This window comes from Bufo gargarizans, chromosome 4, assembly GCF_014858855.1.
Source record: "Bufo gargarizans isolate SCDJY-AF-19 chromosome 4, ASM1485885v1, whole genome shotgun sequence".
Taxonomy (NCBI): domain Eukaryota; kingdom Metazoa; phylum Chordata; class Amphibia; order Anura; family Bufonidae; genus Bufo; species Bufo gargarizans.
Window position 1 is genome coordinate 181,582,830 of NC_058083.1, and position 18,551 is coordinate 181,601,380.

At 45.2% G+C, this 18,551-nt stretch overlaps 1 protein-coding gene across 1 annotated transcript in view; it reads right to left on the reverse strand.

Annotated features, from left to right (window-relative positions):
* Positions 1-17,413: 17,413 nt before the first annotated feature.
* SAMD7 (sterile alpha motif domain containing 7) overlaps positions 17,414-18,551 on the reverse strand; it is a 52,236-nt gene continuing 51,098 nt past the window's right edge. The window contains exon 8 of the mRNA XM_044291064.1: positions 17,414-17,683. Coding sequence (XP_044146999.1) covers positions 17,414-17,683 — 270 coding nt within the window. The remainder of the gene's footprint in view (positions 17,684-18,551) is intronic.

Genomic DNA, 18,551 nt, shown 5'->3' on the forward strand with positions numbered 1-18,551 from the left:
ATAGAATAGGGTCATTTTTGGGTGGTTTCTATTATGTAAGCCTCGCAAAGTGACTTCAGAGCTGAACTGGTCCCTAAAAATTGGATTTCTGAAAAATTTCAAGATTTGCTTCTAAACTTCTAAGCCTTGTAACATCCCCAAAAAATAAAATATCATTCCCAAAATAATTCAAACATGAAGTACACATATGGGGAATGTAAAGTCATCACAATTTTTGGGGGTATTACTATGTATTACAGAAGTAGAGAAACTGAAACTTTGAAATTTGCAAATTTTTCCAAATTTGGGGTAAATTTGGTATTTTTTTATGCAAAAAAAATTAATTTTGGGACTTAATTTTTCCAGTGTCATGAAGTACAATATGTGACGAAAAAACAATCTCAGAACGGCCTGGATAAGTCAAAGTGTTTTAACGTTATCAGCACTTAAAGTGACACTGGTCAGATTTGCAAAAAATGACCTGGTCCTTAAGGTGAAATAAGGCTGTGTCTTGAAGGGGTTAACCACCCTCCATTCCTGATTTATCGTTATTATAATATTTTTCCCTGGCTAGGGTCAACCTAGGGATTTGTTTAGTTTTTAGGTTCGGGGACAGGGAACCTCCACCATCAGGGGGTCACCCTGGGCTGAGCAGTCTTTTGAGGGCCTTGTAGGGTAAGCAGTTTGTCTGCCCTGCCCCTTCTCTCAGACCTTGTCTCACTACTATCTATTATCTTTATTAATAATTTGACTGGATCCTCGAACTTCCTAAACCTACTGATGTATTGTATCACTAGTAAATGTTATGTGTAGGGGCTACTACTCCCCGGTCATAAGAAATATATATATACAAATTCTTGTGAAATTGTAGCACACTCTGTTGGTATATACATACCTATACCCAGATAATCACTAATAAAGGTATTTTTAAAAATCACTAATTCTAAAAAGTAAAATTATATAAACCCCATGTGATAATAGAATCTAATAAAAATCTAATTACTAGGCAACTGTTTGATAAAAGTAATAATAAATAAAAAAAAATACTGAAAATCAACTAATAAAAATCAGACATTGCTTTTGAATTGTAGTCCAACAGAATAATTTATAAAAGAAATTAATTAAATTGGCCTGGACAAGAACGATGGTACCCTGGTTTCCTCCTCAGTTGTCTTCCATTAAGTCCACTTTAGCTAAGCGAGCGATGGATGGTGTGATCTGAAACTGATGTACCTTGACCTTTGAGTTCACCTCTAATCTCTTTGGAAGTTGTTCTGGGCTCTTTGGTTACCATTCATATTATCTGTCTCCTCAATTTGTCATCAGTTTTCCTCTTGTGGCCACATCCAGGGAGATTCGCCACAGTCCCGGCCGTAGACCTTAAACTTCTGAATAATATGTGCAACTGAAGTAATAGGAATATCAAGCTGTTTGGAGGTGGTCTTATAGCCATTACCTTTAACCTGTTTTTCTATAGTTTTCTTTGTAATTTCCTGAGACAATTCTCTTCTTAGCTTTCTTTGGTCCATGTTCAGTGTAGTACCCATCATGATTAGAGATGAGCAAATTTAAAAAAGATTCAATTCGGCCATTTCGCCGAACTTTTTGAAAAAATTTGCTTTGATCCGAATTTATTTGTGGCGAATCACATTAAAAAACTGCTATTTCCTGGCTACAGAGAGCCTTTATAGTGGTGTAGAACACTGTGCCTTGCAGTAACACGCATAGGGAGTTTGCTGTGGTAGTGAAATTATACTGTGAGTCCGTATGACATGCACATGACAGGCGTCGCTCTTAGACTCACTGCACATTTCACTTATTTGGGTAGTCACGTGGCCAAAACGGACCAAATAACTCAAGTATGAACTCAGCCTTACAGGTCGATGTTAGCGCCAAGAAGAAGCGCACTCCTTTTACACCGTCGTCAGCTGATTCCACATAGATGTCTACAGGACCTGTTCTATTAAACGCTTATACAAGTAGAGCCCCCTGACAGAGTGGAGAGGGTGTCAGCGGTAAGTTTGTGTTGACATCACTGATTAATTTGCCCTTCCTCTGATCCATCAGAACAATAACCCCAAAAAAACGGATCGTGTCTGTTGAGCATCCGTCTTCACTCGGTCAGCATTTGGTCAGTAATCCAACAGTATTGCTAATGCCCCCCAAAAAAAAAACAGTAGTGTATCCAAAACAGAGATGACCGAGTCAACCATTCAAGAACCGCTGGGTTGCTGGTCAAGACACGACTGCTAACTGACACTGGGAGCTCAGGCCTCTCGAAGTGACCCCTGCTCCCACGGCCCCTTACTGTGCTGCGACCTCTGCCTGAGCCAGAAACATTTAGGCCTCTTCCCCTTCCCTGTGCAGGGCCTGGCACTTCTCTGTCTGACATACTGTTAGATCAAATAAATAAATAAAAAGGAAATTAAAACATCCCAAAAAACTCTGTAATTTTCTCACTTCAGCAAACAACGGCTAATAAACCCTTTTTTTACCACTAATACACGCCAAAAAGGGCTGTAATTTTCTCACTTCACCACACAACGGCAAATACTTTCTAGGGCCACTAGTACACGCCAAAAAGGGCTTTAGGACATATAACTGCACAGCTGAATGGCAAATAGGCCCTTATTTGTTTCCACTTATACACGACACAAAAGGCTTTAGAACATAAAACTGCACCGCTGAACGGCAAATATATTTTTTCTTTTTGCACAAATACACGCCACAAAAGGCTTTATAACAGATAACTGCATCGTTGAACGGCAAATATATTTTTTCTTTTTCCACTAATACACGCCACAAAAGGCTTTATAACAGATAACTGCATCGTTGAACGGCAAATATATTTTTTCTTTTTCCACTAATACACGCCACAAAAGGCTTTAGAACAGATAACTGCACAGCTAAACGGCAAAAATATTTTTTCTTTTTCCACTCAATACTGGAAAAAAAACGCTTCAGTTTTGTCCCCATTCATTGTCAATGGGGACAAAACGTAACTGAACAGAACAGAATGCTGAGATTTGCTTTCCGTCCTGGGATGCGGAGCAAAACGGATCTGTCATGACCCACAATGCAAGTCAATGGGGATGGATATGTTTTCTCTGACACAATCTGCCACAATATAAAACTGATCCGTCCTCCATTGACTTTCAGTAAGTTCATGACGGATCCGTCTTGGCAATGTTAAAGATAATACAACCGGATCCGTTCATAACGGATGCAGATAGTTGTATTATCAGTAACAGAACCCCTGCCGGATCCAGCAAAAATGCTAGTGTGAAAGTAGCCTTCATTGAAGCACTTTTCGCAGTGATTACAGCCTTATTCTTGGGTATAATGCCACAAGGTTGGATTTAGGGATTTTCTGCCATTTTTTTCTGCAGATCCTCTTAAGCTCTGTCTGTTTGGATGGGGACTGACTGGTTGTGGACAGCCATTCACAGGTTTCTCCAGAGATGTTCGATTGGGTTCAAGTCAAGGCTCTGGCTGGGTCACTAAAGGACACTCACAGAGTTGTCCTTAAGCCGTGCCTGTGTTGTCTTGGCTGATTGCTTACAGTTAATGTCTTGTTGGAAGGTGAACCTTTGGCCCAGTCTGAGGTTTAGAACATTCTGTATCAAGTTTTTATTAAGAATATCTCTGTACTTTGCTTCATTCAGCTGTCCTCCAACTGTGACCAGTCTCCCTGTCCCAGCCACTGAAAAACATCCCCACAGCATGATGCTGCCACCGCCATGCTTCATTGTAGGGATGGTATTGGGCAGGTGGTGAGCAGTGCCTTTTTTTCTTTCAGACATGACACTTAGAACTAAATCTTGTTTCTCACAGCCTTTAGTTGTCCTTTCGTTGCCTTTTTGCAAAATCCACATGGGCTTTAATGTGTCTTTTACTGAGGAGAGGCTTCTTTCTGACCACTCTGCCATAAAACCCAGATTGGTAGGGTTCTACACTGATGGCTGACCTTCTAAAAGTTTTCCAACCTGCACACAGGATCTTTGGAGCTCAGTAAGAGTAACCATTGAGTTTTTAGTTACCTCTCTTACCCGATTATTTAGTTTGGTGGAGCAGCCAGCTCTAGGAAGAGCCATGATTGTTCTAAACTTCTACTATTTTATAATTAAGGAAGCCACTGAGCTTCTGGGAACTTTCAGTGCAGCAGAAATTTTTTGTACCCTTCTCCAGATCTGTGCCTCCACACAATCCTGTCTTTGATCTCTACAGGCAGTTCTTTTCCCCTTATGGATAGATTTTTGCTCTGATATGCATTGCCAGCTGTGGGACCTTATATAGACAGGACAGTGTCTTTCCAAATCATGTCCAATCAACTGAATTTACCACGGGTGGACTCCAATCAAGGTGTAGAAACATCTCAAAGATGATCCAAAAAAATCGGAGGCCACCACTAGATCTAAATTTCAAGTGTCATAGCAAAGGGTCTGAATACTTATGTCCATGTGAAATTTTAGTTTTTCCTTTTTAATAAATTTGCAAAAATTTCTAAAATTCAGTTTTTAATTTCTCATGAGGGGGGAAAATTAGATTTATTTTTTCTATTTTAGTACAAGGACGCAACATAAAATTTTAAAAAGGTTTAAGAGTTTCGAGACTTTCCAAATGCATTCTATAGTGGTTGGTTTTCCCCATAGACTTCGATAGGTTTGTTAAGATAAGCTGATAATCCGCAACAAAAACAGCACAAAAAACATACCAAAACTGCAATAAATAGTGCAGATTTATGTATTTTATGCACTTTTGGTGCAGATTTAATGCTCATTTTCTGCATACAAATATGCAATGTATTTAGGTAGCCTAAGGCTGGGTTCACAAGTGACTGAAAATTCTGCGAAAAAATCCACAATTCCGCACCTTTTCTTATGTTTTCTTGTACGCAGCATGTTGATCAGGATTCAAAAATTCTCATCCACTTTGCTGGTACTGTACAATGCTGCAGATTAGCTATACGAAAATCTATGACGGCAAATCTGCAGCCATTCGGCCATGTCTTATCCTCAAAATAACGTGGTCATAAAAGGCAGAAAGATGCTCAAAACCCCATATGCTGTTGCGCATATACAATCGGGGGAGCAAATCTGCACATATGATTTGTTGCTACCAGCAATCCCCAGCAAAAATGCATACAATGGAGGATGCCAGCTGCGGACCACATGTACCACAGAAACATCCTACACAGGGGAGCCAAATGTGTGGCTGTAATTGGCTATATAAAGCAAACATTTACAAAGAAAAAATAGTACACTACAATGGAAAATGCAATTGACAATATATTGCTAAACCCTCACACTGATATTAAAATGAGACTTTCGCCAATATATTCTTATATCAAGAATATACCGGAGCCCGCGCACCTCGTCAAGGTCTCTCAAAGTGGCACGGGACCTAAAGCTCATGTGACGCAGGCCGCACAGGTGCACCTGAATGTTACCATTAAATCAAAATCTAGGCACATTCAATCCTGTAGTTGCCACACCTCCAGGCATACATGTACTTACAAAATAAAAGGTTTGAATTTGCCTTGATTTTGATTTCACTGTAACTGTGACGAATACCAGGCCTTGTGCCCGCTTTACGTAGGCGACGTCAAGCGGGCACGAGTGGTGGTATTCGTCACATATTGGTGGCAGAAAAGTGGGATCGAGATACTAGTGTGTGTGAGTGTTAGACCCATACTCCCAGACACTAAAGACGACCAGCAGTAGCTTTTGCCGCTGGAGTCTTAAGATCAGCTCAACAGTAGACAGTCTGAGTGTAAATACAATAAGGTGTGTGTGTGTATCAGGTGGCAGTCTGTGTCAGTGACCATCCGTAACAATGACACACAAAGCAAGGCTAAGGAGATGACCGAGTCTATGAATGATGACGGGGAGGACACAGTCCAGATAGGGGTCCGAGAGGAGGTAGAAGGTGACTTTCTTCCAGGCGAGGGGGAGCACAGCCAAAGCTCCCCAAGGAGCTCCGCGACCGGAAGGCAAAGGGGGCCTCTGCAACAGCAGCCCTGGCCGATGAATACACCAACAACAGGACTTCAGAGGCCCGGAAACCTGTCAGATGGAGAGGGGGTAAGACGCATCTTGCACCTGCTACCCCTGCCCCAAGGCCCAAGTGGGCACCATCCCCTGCTACATTTTCCAAGTCAGTGGGGAACCCTGACTGTGCCACCTGTGTAAGCAGCCAGGACACTTCAAAGCCATGTGTCCCCAGCTCCAGAGGGACCCGTCCCAGTCATCGACCCAGAAACCGTCCACTGTGTTGTGTGTGGGTGGGGGTGGTGGGAGGTCCCTTGACAATTTTCAACCGGTCACCGTGGGCCAGGCCGTGGCCTTGGAACTTAGAGACACCGGGGCTGAGATGATACTGGTACAGCCTGAACTGGTGACACCCCATGATTTATTGCCCGGGAGATCTCTTACTGTCTCCGGGATTGGAGTAGTAGAACCGGCGCTGCTCGTCGCCAAGGTCTATTTAGACTGGGGCGCCGGTCGAGAAGTAAGGGAGGTCGAGGTAAATATCCCCGCTGATTCCCCAGAATGTGATGTAATGACCCCCCTAATGATACTGTGAACGTACCTAACATGCCTGTGTTGGTGGGGGTGGGGGTGGGGGATGTAATGTGGGCCTCTCCCCTCAAGGGGGAGGGGGTCATTTCTGCCAGCTGTGCTGAGGCCCCAGGGTGTGGCCAGCAAGCATGCTGGAACCTGTTATTCTTTGGTGTGGTGACTGAGGGGACAAGCAGGGGGCAGGCAGCTACAGGGGAGGAGGATGGAAATGAGGTCAGGGCTGTCCCAGGAGAGATAGCGCTCCCAGGTAAAGCCTCAGTGCAGGATTCCTTCACAACTGCGATGTCAGAGGGCCAGGTTAGTCCGTCTGGACTGGCGACTTGGCCGGAAGCCAAGGGGAAGCAGGCACTATCAGCGGTGGCAGCGACCAAGTGGCTGCCGAGCCAGATGGAGGCCAGGAGACAGGTCCCGGGGACTTGACAAGGGACATGGCAGTCTCGTCTATTCTGGCCACGTCCAGTCGGGAGTTTCAGGCAGCGTTAGTGCCTCTGCAAGCAAACACAGGTGCAACATCTGATGACTAGCCCGTACCACCCACAGACTAACGGCCTGTGCGAATGGTTTAATGGCACCTTAAAGCAGATGCTTAAGATGTTGGTCAACTGCCACGGGCGTGACTGGGAGCGGTACCTCACACATCTGCTGTTTGCCAACCCAGAGGTCCCACAGGCCTCCATGGGGTTCTCCCCCTTCGAGCTCCTGTACGACCGACATGTGCAGCGGCCTCTGGTTCTGGTGAAAGAGGCCTAGGAGGGAGATGTAGCCACCCCTGGAGTGTCGGTCATCGAGTACGTCATGCACTTCCGAAACAAGATGCAGGCCTTGTCACAGCTGGTGCACGATAATATGGAGCGGGCCCAGGCCGACCAGAAGCGATGGTGCGACCAGAACGCTTGTGAGAGAACCTACCAGGTGGGTCAAAAGGTATGGGTACTGGTCCACGTACCTCATGACAAGCTTCAGGCGGCCTGGGAAGGCCCGTACCTCGTGCATCAGCGCCTCAACGCCGTGACGTACCTGGTCACCCTCGGTCACGCCCGGGGAAGGTGGAAGGCCTTTCACGTGAACATGATGAAGGCATATCAGGAGAGGGAGGCATGTGCCCTCCCTGTCGACAACCTTCCAGAAGAGGGGGAGGAGGAAATCCTCCTGGACCTCATTGCCCAGGTGAAGGCGGGTGGGTCCATCGAGGATGTGGAGGTGGGCCAACAGCGCTTGAAGGACCAACGGTCCCAGCTATGGGCCACCCTTCACCCCTTCCGGGAGTTGTTCAGCAACAAGCCCGGAAGGACGGAGTTGGCCATCCATCACGTGGACACTAGGGATCACCCCCCAATCCGGCATTCAGCATATCAGGTTTCCTTGGAGGTGCAGCAGCACATGCGCCAGGAGATTGACGAGATGCATATTTGTGTCCCAGTGGCCATGATGAACATGACCATGTTTGTTTGAGGGTGGGATGCCAGGTAAGGGAGATATCCATATCTCCCCACAGAAACCCAATAGCGGCACCCTGTTTGGACTCTAGTTGTATCAGGAACCCAGGCAGATCCGTTGGTCCCAGAACCATCTCCCTGTGACCTTCTGGACTGGAGCTATGAACCCTAAAGGGTTTTTTGGGTCATTTTCAGCCAGTCCAGCAGAGGGGGGACGGACCCCTCCCGAAGGCCAGAAGAGGAGGGGCCAGCTAGAGGTCATAAGCCCATGCAAGCCAGCGGGCTGGGTTCTTTTTCTGAAAGGGGATCACATCGTGCAATTGTGTTTGGAGAGACCTGGAAACTAGCTGACATCACTGCCCTCCATGTGAATACAGCAAAGGAACTTTCATCTTACCCGGTATCTGACTTTCGCTCTGCTTAACCCTGTTGTACCTATATCCCCTGTATATGTAACCTCAGACCACTGTATATATTCTCTGTGTATATTGTGTTATATCTAGTGTGCCCTTAAGGCGATTAAATATATAATTTAATCTTGTATCTCGATCACGAATCCCCACGTCCATGTTTCGGCCTAGTTATAAGCTACCGCGTGTTAGTTTCTCACCCTATATAATCCCCTTAGCGGACCGGGCTTATATCAAACGAGAAGCTGGTGGCAGATACTCGGGCTGAGACAGCGCTGTTTTCACTGTGGAAGTGAAAAGGCTCTCTCAGCTTGTTGCCTCTTTGTGTCCGCATGGACAGGATGTGTATGTGTAAACTGTACCAAGCTGACCTTACCTGCACCTCTGGAGGGCGTAACGTCACGCTTTTGGTAACCCGTGACCATATCGCGTCTCGTGAACTCGACGTAGGTGACGTCAAGCGGGCACGAGGTGTGGTATTCGTCACAGTAACATTCAGGTGCCCTCCTCCTTCCTCCCATTGTATTTGTGATTTCACGCTGGAGGCAACTGGGAGTTGTTAGCTGTGTGTTGGACTCTATGCGCCTATCCGTAATTGCTCATATGGCATAGATAGGTTAGCGTTAGGTCTCGTGCCACTTTGAGAGGTGCGCGGGCTCCGGTATATTCTTGATATAAGAATATATTGGCGAAAGTCTCATTTTAATATCAGTGTGAGGGTTTAGCCATATATTATCAATTGCATTTTCTATTGTAGTGCACAATTTTCTCATTCTACATGTCTTATTCCCAGCCTAAAAGTTCACAGTCGCACTACTGTTGATGATAAAAGTTTCACAAAAGGAATATTTATCCCATTCTCTAACCTGTGTTTTCAACAATTAAGCACAAAACTGCTAAGATTCCCTTTAGGCTACTTTCACACTTGCGGCAGGACGGATCCGACAGGCTGTTCACCAGTGGGGCGGAGGTCCGGCGCAGCACAGCGGTGCATGGCGAAAGAAGCCGGACTAAAAATTCGGACATGCAGGACTTTTTAGTCTGGCGAAATAGCGGCAGGACGGATCCGACATGGTGAACAGCCTGTCTGTCCGTCCTGCCGCAAGTGTGAAAGTAGCCTTAAAGAGGACCTTTCACCGATTATGACACTGTGAACTAAGAATACAGACATGGAGAGCGGCGCCCGGGGATCTCATTGCACTTATTATTATCCCTGGGCGCCACTCCGTTCTCCCGTTATGCCCTCCGGTATCTCCGGTCACAAAGTTATGATAGGCGGAGTCTGCCCTTGTTCTGCTGTAGCGCTGGCCAATCGCATTTCAGAGCTCACAGCCTGGGAGAAAATAACCTCCCAGGCTATGAGCTCTGCGCTGCGATTGGCCAGCGCTACAGCAGAACAAGGGCAGACTCCGCCTACCATAACTTTGTGACTGAAATCTCCGCCTACTATAACTTAGTGAGCGGAGATACCGGAGGGCATAGCGGGAGAACGGAGCGGCGCCCAGGGATAATAGTAAGTGCAGTGAGATCCACGGGCGCCGCTCTCCATGTCTGTATACTTAGTTCACAGTGTCATAATCGGTGAAAGGTCCTCTTTAAGGCGCCACTATCCTTTTGAGGTATAACTGTAATTTCTGTTTATTTTAATATAGTATAGGAACAGGGCTTTTAAACATTTTTGTAGCATTGTTTATTAGGTAAAAATGTTTCTTTATACTAGAAAAAGGGGGGTGAAGAGCTGTGACCATTGCTAAGGAGAGTCTGTCTTCAGCATTCTTTCTGTGTTTAACAAGTTACATGGATGAGGTGAGAGGAAGTGATAGATGGGGCACATGTTAATAGTCAGGTCACGGACTGGGGTAGTGACAAAAGGCAGGCTGGAAGTCTCTGTATGTTACACACAGGCATCTTCAGTGCTCAGAACTAAAGACTGAAGATAGACTCTCCTTACCAACTCTCAGTTTGAGCTTTGCTAAGAAGACTCCAGGTTGAAAGACCTTGGAATGACATACCACAGGAGGCTATCCAACATCTGTATGGCCTTTACTGTGCAGGGCTAGCAGTCTGCATTGCAGCAAGGGGAGATGCCACCCAGTATTAATGTGACCCTGTGTCAACATATACTCTGCTGCAGAGTATATGTAAAAAAAAAACACTTTTGTTGTGTTATCATTGACCAACCTCTACTAGCAGTTTATACTTTGTCTATCTCAGCTCAATTGCATTAAGTTTTCCAGGTTTTCTTTTTTATTTTGTAGTAATTTATTTTGTAATGATTAAAGGAGTTTCACCGGGATTTGGATACTAATGATCTATCGTCAGGATAGGTCATCAGTATCTGATTGATGCGACACCACCGATCAGCTGTTCGAGAAGGCACCGGCACTCCTATGAGTGCCGCGGCCTTCTCCGTGCTTACCAAGCACAGCGCTGTACATTGTTTAGTGGCTGTGCTTGGTATTGCGCTCAGCCCCATTGAAGTGAATGGCGCTATACTATGTACGGCGCTGTGCTTGTAGAGCACAGTGAAACCAGTGGCACTCACAAGAGTGCCGGTCAGGGCCGTCTTAAACGTGGGTCAAAAGGGGCAGATGCCCCGGGCCCAGTTGCTCCTGGGGGGCCCAAGGCAGTTGCCTCTTGAGCCCCCTAGCCACTGCCCAGAAATTCAATGACAACGTCCAGAGGACCAGGAAGCGGTGAAGGCTTTGTACTCACCGCTTCCTGGTCCTCGGCTGTTGGCTATGCAGGGCTGCGCACAGTGTGAGGCGCTCTGTGACGAAACGCTGTATGCAGCCTTCACAGCACAGCCGACAGCAGGAGGATGCAGATCGTGCTGGAGGAGAGGAGCGGCGGCGTCCAGGAGCAGCAGAGGTAAGTGTTTTTTTTGTATTTTTTTTTTATAAGGCTGATGGACCCTTCTGGGGGCTGGTGAGAGGCACTGGGGGCTGATGGGAAGGCTGCTGGGGGCTAATGAGAAGCTACTGGGGGCTGATGAGAGGCTACTGGGGGATGCTATGAGGTTACTGGGGGCTGCTATAAGGCTACTGGGGGCTGCTATAAGGCTAATGGAAGCTGCTATGAGGCTACTGGGGGCTGTTATAAGGCTACTGGGGGCCGCTATGAGGCTAAAGGGGGCTTATATGAGGCTACTGGGGGCTGATGAGAGGCATAGGGCTCTTATCTAAGGTCTTATTGGGGGTCATCAATATTGGGGTCTGAGCTGTGGTCTTATTAGGGGTCTGATCTGAGGTCTTATTGGGGTCTTATTAACATTGGGGATCCTATTGGGGCTGTTAGCTGAGGTCTGATTAACATTGGGGGTCTGATTGGTGGTCTGACCTGAGGTATAATGGCAAATATTTTTTTCTTATTGTCCACCTCTAAAACCTACTTGCTTGCTCCTCCTCCCAACCTTCCCTGCCCTTTGCGTACACCGCGCACGTGACGTCACGCAGAGGCACTGCAACGCTAGGGTGAGCCGAGCCTCGGTCTCCCTCCTGAACTGCAGAGCGGTGCCCACTTCCAGCCCCGAGCCCAGCTGCCCAGAGCACTGATCCTGAGCCTGCTGAGTCTTCAGAACTGTAAGTATTTACAGTAATTCACTGTAAGCTATAATATATATATATATATATATATATATATATTACTAGTTTTATGTGAGTAAGGGTGCTGGGTGGTTGGAAAAGGGGGGGTGGAGAAGAGGGAGGGAGGGGTGGATGGAGGGGTTAGTTACAGTACTATCTGCACATTGAAAAAAAAAAATCTGCAAAATACTATGTAGTTGTGTCAGAAGTTGTGCTTTTTTAATTTTTAGAATAATGATACTGTGACGTTTCGCAATCTCGGCAATACGAAGAAATCGCGACTGCATCATGTTCTAAAATTACAGAATCGTCAGAGCCCTCTCCTTCACACACAGAGTTAAAACTTTCTGTTACAGCTCACAGAGCAGAGGTTAATTAGCAAACCCTGGCCAAAGATTCCTACTGCCCGCCTGTCAGGTTATACATCCATCAATCTGATATCATCATGACAAAACCTCATAAACGGGCCTTCTCTCTAGTCTAAGCGGAGAGAAGGACAGATCCTTTTCAAATAGCTGGTTGGTACAAGAAGGAAGATGACCTTAAGGTCACCTCCAATCAATAGACTTCATATTTTTCCCATATTTCCTTCATATTTCCTGGGTTAGGAAAATACGAAATGAACAATCTCTTCAGAACATTTTTCGGTTCTTCTAACACACCTTCCAGGAGATCCGCAAGTCAATTGGAAATTCCCGCTCTTAGATATAACGGTTCTTAGGGACCCTGTATTATCTTCCAGTCATATTTGGTATCAGATGATGCGTAAAATTGTCCTGATTATAAATATGAACTTTATTTCTTAATTTGACCTATGTGTACAGAGAAACTGGCAAAGCCAAGATTCTGCCAGATTTTCTCCCTCTCAGGGCAAGAACTGCCCCTCTTCCAATTACACAGGGCTGGGCTTGTACGTGTCATAGCCTCTCCCAGCTACAGAGTGGGTAAAACACAGTGACCTACTCAGGTCCTGGTCCTTCACCTACCATCTAAAGTTGATTAACATCAGGACCGCCCGCTGGACACGGGCACACCACCATCTTGAATTATTCCTTGCAAATACTTTATCTTTTACTGGACCCTACCGCTGTAATTCTGAACTTACAGACATTCTACTCCTTTCCATCCAACCAATCTCTTCGACTGACAGGTATATTTATCTGTCAGTTTTAATGTATGTTTTTGTGTATAGTTTTTAAAATAAAACTAACGATTTAATCGTTCCAGTTTTGCCCTTGTTACCTGATTATCTGGTCTATGCTAAGAACTCTGTCCTCAGAGGAGACATACTACCGCATTTGTCTTATTTTTATACATTGTTAATTGGTTAGCTAGCAAATAACCGTTTCGTCCCTATAGGATTAGCTAGCTGGGGTCTCTTCGCCCGATTCAATACAAAGAGTGGTGGCAGAAAAGAATTTGATTTCCAGCGCAAATTTTACCGATTGTACATACAATCGCGATTGTATAATGTATGGGCACACCAACCAATCTTACATGTCTACTGTGCTCACAGTGGATTCGCCTCAAGTCTCTAGAGGATGAGACCTGTATGGTAACTGTGGAATAGTACGACAGGATTTGCGGGTGGTTGTCACAGATACAGCCATTTTATTTGATACTTTTGTGCTGATTCTTTCTTTTTTCTCTATATTAAGGATACTATAGTCACCAGAACCACAACAGCTAAACGTAGTAGTTCTGGTGTCTACAGCATGTCTCTGCAAGCCAAGCTTTTTAATGTAAACACTGCCTAGTGGCCACATGCTAGGGTGTGGGAAGGCGGTATCCAGGGGTCCAAGTAAATTCTTGCCCAGGGTCGAATCAATATAAAAGACGGCCCTGGTGCCAGTGCCTTCTCAAATAGCTGATCAGCGGTGGTCCCGGGTGTTGAACCCCCACTTATCAGATACCGCACTGATGACCTATCCTGAGGATAGGTCATCGGTACCAGAATCCCTATGTGCCTATGGCACTTTTGTAGAGGCACCAGAATTCAGACCCTGGAAAGAGTTTTCTGGGAAAGTGGCATTGTTTCATAGGAGCATGAACGTGTCAATTTTGGTAAGTGTAAAAGTGCCCTTCAATAGTGAGCGTTTGACCAATAGCTATCTCTCTTGACTAATCCATACATGCACACGCTGGGCTGTGTTTTCAATGTGGAGAGAGGAGAAAGCCTAATCTTCTGTGAGAAGAAAAGGATTGGGGATTGAAATTCAATGTGCCAGAACCTTTTCTTTCCTGACATCATCTGTCAGGGCAGAGTGAGGAGCTCCCCATACCCATAAGGCTACTTTCACACTAGCGTTCGGGCGGATCCGTTCTGAACGGATCCGCTCATAATAATGCAGACGGAGGCTCCGTTCAGAACGGATCCGTCTGCATTATATTAGCAAAAAAAAGCTAAGTGTAAAAATAGCCTGGGACAGATCCGTCCAGACTTTCAATGTAAAGTCAATGGGGGACGGATCCGCTTGAAGATTGAGCCACATTGAGCGGAGCGGAGGCTGAACGCCGCCAGACTGATGCAGTCTGAGCGGATCCGCTCCATTCAGACTGCATCAGGGCTGGACGGCTGCGTTCGGGTCCGCTCGTGAGCCCCTTCAAACGGAGCTCACGAGCGGACACCCGAACGCTAGTGTGAAAGCAGCCTAAGACTGTTGTACATGCCATATGTGAAATGTATTATGTGTTTTAGATACGTTTTACGCCTACTAGACTACTTTGAAAACAAGCGGGTGTGTAGGTAAAAGAAGTCAATGTATGTAAACTGTAAATTACAGAGATAAGAACAAAGCCAGCTCATCATCCATACGTAGGTCACCTCAGCATTTTCAAAATGTTACTTGTAGAAAGTTCAAAGAAGATACAGCTCTACTCCTGTTAAAAGGCATCGCCTTTATTGGTATCCATTAAAATGTCATTACTAACCGATCTGTTGAGTCATAACAAATTTTATATTATAGAATGACAAAGCTACTCTCTCTGCAACGTGTTTCAGACCCTTTGTCTTTTTTCACAGCCACAATAATAATAACCTATAACACACCAACTCAGTTATCCCAAAGTATCATTTATTAAAGACATCAACTTTAATTAGACATCAAAAACCACAGCTGACAAAACATTTTAAACCATCCATGAAAACAAAAAAAATAGAATACTGTATGGCCTTTAAATCCATTTAATAAATCATGAGCTATTTAAAATAACGTAGAAGTAATCCATACCATGAGTAATCAACATCCAAACCAAATGTCACAATGTGGTAAGAAGAAGCCTTTGAACTCCCCCACTGTAAGCCATCTTAACTACCAATGGACTAATGAACTGCCCAGCACCCTAGAGGGCCAGACATACCACATGTGCACCTGAACATGGGCCCAAGCAGATAATGGGTCCCACTCTCAACATTATAGGGGTTATACCAAGTAGGAAAGTTATCCCCTATCCAGAGAATAGGAGATAACTAACTGATTGGTTGGTGTTCGGCGCTGCCACCCTCACTGATCCTGAGAACCAGGAGCGGTGGGATCCCAGCGGTCAGACCACCACTAATTAGTCATCGTATAACTTTTTATATTGACACAACCCCTTTAAAACTGCTTCCTACTATCTATTATATTGCAGTTTTATGTATTATTGAATTGCTAGAAGGATCTAAGGAGTGTGTTGTGATGAGCTTTTGCGCAAAGGGCTCATATATACAGGGAGTGCAGAATTATTAGGCAAATGAGTATTTTGACCACATCATCCTCTTTATGCATGTTGTCTTACTCCAAGCTGTATAGGCTCGAAAGCCTACTACCAATTAAGCATATTAGGTGATGTGCATCTCTGTAATGAGAAGGGGTGTGGTCTAATGACATCAACACCCTATATCAGGTGTGCATAATTATTAGGCAACTTCCTTTCCTTTGGCAAAATGGGTCAAAAGAAGGACTTGACAGGCTCAGAAAAGTCAAAAATAGTGAGATATCTTGCAGAGGGATGCAGCACTCTTAAAATTGCAAAGCTTCTGAAGCGTGATCATCGAACAATCAAGCTTTTCATTCAAAATAGTCAACAGGGTCGCAAGAAGCGTGTGGAAAAACCAAGGCGCAAAATAACTGCCCATGAACTGAGAAAAGTCAAGCGTGCAGCTGCCAAGATGCCACTTGCCACCAGTTTGGCCATATTTCAGAGCTGCAACATCACTGGAGTGCCCAAAAGCACAAGGTGTGCAATACTCAGAGACATGGCCAAAGTAAGAAAGGCTGAAAGACGACCACCACTGAACAAGACACACAAGCTGAAACGTCAAGACTGGGCCAAGAAATATCTCAAGACTGATTTTTTGGTTTTATGGACTGATGAAATGAGAGTGAGTCTTGATGGGCCAGATGGATGGGCCCGTGGCTGGATTGGTAAAGGGCAGAGAGCTCCAGTCCGACTCAGACGCCAGCAAGGTGGAGGTGGAGTACTGGTTTGGGCTGGTATCATCAAAGATGAGCTTGTGGGGCCTTTTCGGGTTGAGGATGGAGTCAAGCTCAACTCCCAGTCCTACTGCCAGTTTCTGGAAGACACCTTCTTCAAGCAGTGGTACAGGAAGAAGTCTGCATCCTTCAAGAAAAACGTGATTTTCATGCAGGACAATGCTCCATCACACGCGTCCAAGTACTCCACAGCGTGGCTGGCAAGAAAGGGTATAAAAGAAGAAAATCTAATGACATGGCCTCCTTGTTCACCTGATCTGAACCCCATTGAGAACCTGTGGTCCATCATCAAATGTGAGATTTACAAGGAGGGAAAACAGTACACCTCTCTGAACAGTGTCTGGGAGGCTGTGGTTGCTGCTGCACGCAATGTTGATGGTGAACAGATCAAAACACTGACAGAATCCATGGATGGCAGGCTTTTGAGTGTCCTTGCAAAGAAAGGTGGCTATATTGGTCACTGATTTGTTTTTGTTTTGTTTTTGAATGTCAGAAATGTATATTTGTGAATGTTGAGATGTTATATTGGTTTCACTGGTAAAAAATAAATAATTGAAATGGATATATATTTGTTTTTTGTTAAGTTGCCTAATAATTATGCACAGTAATAGTCACCTGCACACACAGATATCCCCCTAAAATAGCTAAAACTAAAAACAAACTAAAAACTACTTCCAAAAATATTCAGCTTTGATATTAATGAGTTTTTTGGGTTCATTGAGAACATGGTTGTTGTTCAATAATAAAATTAATCCTCAAAAATACAACTTGCCTAATAATTCTGCACTCCCTGTATAGTTCTTTTACAGAAGCCCTCTCCATGGAAAGAAATAATGTACGCTATGGAAGTTGCATGTTCTATCATTTTATGGAGTTTAACATAATCTGCTTACAACAAATCACTCCAATATTCCAGTTCCACAGCTGTATAGGTTTAGGGTTTGGCATTCAGACCTTCAGAAAATTTACTGCAAAATCACTTTGTGTAGCTGACAAATCACACGGATTCTCTTTATCTTCTGTCGTTCCTATATCTGTAGCTCGTAAAGTGTCAGAATCATGAGCACACGGACTAGGTGCAGTTGTATTACTATTGCTACATGTGGTAGGTGATATCACTTCAGGTGGTTGATCTGACGGCACTGGAGCTGCCGATGACACAGGACCAGGTAATGGCAGGCTTGTCATATGAAATATGTTACCCAGGCGACAGCAGATCTGGGAAGAGAAAATCAGATGAAAATACCTTAGTGGCACATATGAATGTAGATCAAGTTACAGAACTAAGTTACCCGTATTTTTTGCTATATAGGACGCACCCCCCCCCCCCCCCCCCAAAGTGAAGGGAAAATGCCTGTGTGTCTTATGGTGTGAATACTAATGAGCACTTCCCAGGGGCGGACACAGACAGCAGAGGGCCCCCCCTTCCCTCAGTGCTTTGTGGCAAGGGACAGGGGGGACACTTAGCCTTTCTTCTGCCAGAGGTGACGTTCGGGAGGCTGGTCACCGTCACAGCCTGCTATTGGCCTCTCCCGCCCCGTCGGCAGACCTCACAACGGGGAGATGCGGCGGTGCAGGAATCCAGAGGGACGCGGGTGCCAGGGACCAGGTAAGTATTGTCTATAGGAGGGGCCTGGGCATTGTGGGAGATATTTGTACTATTGGATAACCCCTTTAAAATGACCCACCAGTTAAAAAAAAAATTCATTCAACTGAGGAAGGACAGAACACTTACCCCCATGGTGCTGTTATTCTGCTTTTGTGTTTTATGGATGCAAAGAAAATCAACTTTATTTCCCACTCCTGCCATATGGTAATGAGCACTCTGACATCCTTCAAGTCAAGTTCTCTGCACCCTATTTCTGTCTCCTGCTCCTTGATTGACGTTACAGAGCAAAGCAAAGTCACCCCCTGGCCTCTCCACATCTCACACAGGTGCACTCACCTTCACTGGACAGGCATCCTGAAGAAGACAGAGTGTACAGTGCCTGCCTTCAGCACTCCTCTGTTCCTGCACCAGGCAAGGGAAGCAGTGTGCGTCTGGAAGGTTTGCATACAACCTAGATGACCAACAGCAAGCGATCAC